This window comes from Tupaia chinensis, unplaced genomic scaffold (genome assembly GCF_000334495.1).
Source record: "Tupaia chinensis unplaced genomic scaffold, TupChi_1.0 Scaffold143796_1, whole genome shotgun sequence".
NCBI lineage: Eukaryota > Metazoa > Chordata > Mammalia > Scandentia > Tupaiidae > Tupaia > Tupaia belangeri.
Window position 1 is genome coordinate 461,834 of NW_006203646.1, and position 3,917 is coordinate 465,750.

General features: G+C 35.6%; 1 protein-coding gene across 1 annotated transcript in view; it reads right to left on the minus strand.

Moving 5' to 3' along the window:
* GABRA6 (gamma-aminobutyric acid type A receptor subunit alpha6) overlaps positions 1 to 3,917 on the minus strand; it is an 18,373-nt gene that overhangs the window by 13,124 nt on the left and 1,332 nt on the right. Inside the window, exons 3-7 of the mRNA XM_006165054.2 lie at positions 3,810 to 3,877; positions 1,408 to 1,628; positions 1,241 to 1,323; positions 804 to 947; positions 228 to 380 (exon numbers count right to left, since the gene is read on the minus strand). Of these exons, the coding sequence (XP_006165116.1) occupies positions 228 to 380; positions 804 to 947; positions 1,241 to 1,323; positions 1,408 to 1,628; positions 3,810 to 3,877 (669 nt within the window). The remainder of the gene's footprint in view (positions 1 to 227; positions 381 to 803; positions 948 to 1,240; positions 1,324 to 1,407; positions 1,629 to 3,809; positions 3,878 to 3,917) is intronic.

A 3,917-nucleotide genomic window follows, 5' to 3' on the forward strand; every position in this document is an offset into this window, starting at 1 on the left:
ATTCTTCCTGAGGTAAATTTTAGGTTGATTCACCACGTAACTTGTGATAAGATATAATATATGATATCACATCATGATATCATATCTTGATACATGCGTCCAAATGAGTTTGGAGTCTATTTCCTCTGGGGATTAAAAAAGAGCAGTGATGTGAATATTCACCCAAAATATATAAGCAATGAGAGGTAGAGGATGAATGAAAGTAGGACACAAAGGTTGAGGCATACCAAAGACAGTTCTTGCTGGAACAGACTCCTTATTAATCCAGAAAGACACCTGGGAAAGAATGACTGTCATAATGCAAGGCGTATATATCTGTATCATGAAGTAGCCCATCTTCCTTTGCAAGTGGAAATAAACCGTCATTATTACGTATTCACCTGTTGGAAGACAAGTACATCACTGTTACTGTTGTTGATAATCTGCAGGAAAAAAAATGCAGCTGAATATGAATCTTGGAGATTTTTAAATTAGCATGAACTGGAAGAAAAAGAGCAAAGCATATTTCAATGTATGAGGAAGGTACTTGATCAGCAGATGATGGAGCAATGATACACATCATCAGTTCATTGTTTTCAGTAAAGATCTTCGTGTTATATCCACACAAAATTACTCGATCTGAGAGCACACAAATCTTTATATACACCTGGTTGCAATAACATTTTTAAGGAATGTTACGTATGATTTCAAAATATCATACTTATCCAAAAATAGCTAATGCAGAGGAAAAAGAAACAAATACTTTGAAAATGTGCACTGAAGTCACTTGCAGGATAACATTCATACATTGGTCAAAGTCTTACCTGTGTTAGACTTAATTGTTTCACTAGATACTGTTTGTCCAACCAAGTCATACTGAAGGAGGCTTGAAGATTCTTCTGGAACTTCTACTGAGTAGAGTGGACCTTTTTTCCATGTATATATGATTTCACTTTTGGGGTAAGCATCTGAATTTTTGAAACAAATTATACAAAATAGTGAATCATATTAGTTGCCTTGCCTTCAGAGGAGGAGGTAGTGTCTATATGAGAAATACCAACAGAGATTTTCTTCAATGTTTTCTTTAATCCCAGTAACTAAAATTGTATTTATGATGCTATTAGACATGATTAAGTAGTATATTCTCAGAATTACACTAAAAGTGGCACAGTAATATTCTTTCTTGTTTTTTTTTTTCGTCTCTAAATAATTACATACTGTTCATGCATTATATGACTCTCAGAAGCTTTTTATAACTTACAACTCCCAAACTTGAGCGGACAAGCATGCCCATCCATAGGAAAGTTCACTAGCCTCATTGGACAGTCAGCATTGATGGTTAGCCTGGGAACATTGAAATAAATTACTCTGAGTTAGTATGATGGACACATCCTTTGGGTAGAGGAAATACAATTGAAGAAACCTCACCTCATGGTGTACAGAATGGTTCCATTCTGCATTATTCTGAAGAGTTTATTAGGTGTTGTCATGTTGTGAGCAATTGACTTTTTGCCATTTCTGAAAAAAGTGTCAGGTGTCCAGATTTTACTAACCATCAAGTTATTCAAACTCAGAATCTCTGTTGGCCCCCCAAACTTCAACCTCTCATCAGTCCATGTCTGGCGGAAGAAAACATCCATCGTGTACTCCTAAGAGAAAATGTGATAGTCACACAGGCTAGGGAAATGATTTCTAAGAATAGTTCATTCACTCACTTATATACCCAATCTTAAAACTTAAGCAACAGGGTCGGCAGGTGGTGTAGTTAAGGGTACTGGACTCCCACATGGCCTACCGTGGTTCTAGTCCCAGACTTGGCAGCTTTCTCTCTCTCTCTCTCTCTCGCTCTCTCTCTCTCGCTCTCTCTCTCTCGCTCTCTCTCTCTCGCTCTCTCTCTCTCGCTCTCTCTCTCTCTCTCTCTTGTTCTCACTCTCTCACTCTGTTCCTCTCTGGTCAAATCAACATAAACAAATAAATACATTTTTAAAAATTTAAACAATAAAGCAAGTTTTTATGATTATAACTTCTCAGGAAATCTATAATTTTGGCAAATAATTATTTTTCTCAAACTCAGAAAATTTGTAATATTATTATAAAGACAGTGCTATGTTGTGCAAACCTTCCCCTCCACCTAAGCCTTCCTAGATATTTTTCTTTCCTATTCAGTCATACATTTCTCCAATCTATCGACCTATCTTTATAACCTATCTTAATTTAGAAAAAAAAATGGAAATTTTTAAAGTTTATGCTGAGTGCTGATGTTTCCACCACCAGGGAGTCTAACTATTCCCCTTAGTACCTCATTCACCTTCAAAAACTTCTCAGAGCATCATTATAACAGTCAGTAAAATTTCAAGTACAGGAACACTTCAGTTTGTAAGCACACTATGGCTACACATCATGATTATTTTATATTGTTCTCAGGGCGTGTAAAAGCAAATATTACCATGATTATTCTAAACAGAGCTCCATTTAAGTATACATGATCAAAATTATGAGTTTGAATTTGTGGCCTTTATGAAGTCACATTAAAATGTTCAAGAATTATGATAAGGTCTATTGCAAAAGTCAACGACATTGACAACTCGTAATTATATCAAAGTATTGTCAATAATTGCTTTGCCTACTTTATAAATTGCTTTATTACTGCAAGTAGAAACTATATTTGAAAAACACATTTTGACACATAATACACCCATACAACAATGTTCCAGGTTATTCTGGGGCTCTATTGTACAAATATACTTTTAAAAGAGATACATGCATGAGATAAAATTTCAAGTATACCCAGACTTCAATAATATAGTAGAAAATTATCATCACTATTTATACTCAGGTGAGTCAATAGTTGAAAGAAAAATATGATATTAAGTGAATGCAGAATCCTGAAAAATGCTGACTATCCTTCCTCCTCAAGTTTTAAGATATTTATCTTTTGAATAATCCCTATTCTCCCTCTTCCCCCTTTTTCTCACTTCTTTCTTCCTTTTCTTCTTTACTCCCTCTTTTTTCTTTTTCCTTTCTATCTTCTTTTTTCTTCTTCTTTTTTTATCAGCTTAAAGAGCAGATGATAAAAATGTCTCCAATAATTTTTAATGAAGAATTACATTTTCTGATAAAAACTAATGATACGCCTCTGTAAACACTGATATGTTTATTTAGACATTAGGATTTATGTTTAATTTAGGGAGGATATGCCACCTGAGAACTGTGAGGGACTATCATGGTACATACTGTTTTAGAAGACGAGTTCAGCTTTTCATTGCCACCTATTATAAATACCATCTTACGAAGCCGACAACCATCTGTACCTGGAACAGAGTCTCCAGAACACCTACTGGTTCATCCGCAGTGTAAAAGGTTAAATGCATTAGCCTTTCCAAATGCCTCCCTTTACAGTTTTAATAAAACACATTGATGATGATGTACTACAAAGACAGTTGTCATTTAAGTTTCAGGCATGTCCTCAATATGATCTCATATGGAACAAGATCTCTGTGTGTGTGTGCGTGTTCCTAATTCAGTCAATTGACTAGGACTTCATGACAAACAGAAAAATCTTAAAGAATGGTTATCCATACATGATGTGTGGATGGAAGAGAGAAGATAGTCTTAAAAAGCCCCTCAGCTTAAAATGCTCTCGCAGAACCTTTAGTCAAACGTGAAGGAGATTATGCCAGGAATCTGCTCTGATGACTGTCCTCCCAGCATGCAAATGCATATTGCATCATGAATTTGGAGACGAATTTTTGGCAATGTCCTTTATCATTTGTTTTGGGACTATTTTTTTCTTTCTCTAAGTAAAAACACTGAACTCCGAGCTCACTTACCATCTCCACATCTGACACGGGCCCAAAACTGGTCACATAAATGTCTGTTTTGACTTCAGTGACAGCACCTGAAATTAGCCCAACAGGAAGGGGCAATTATCAGCAGGA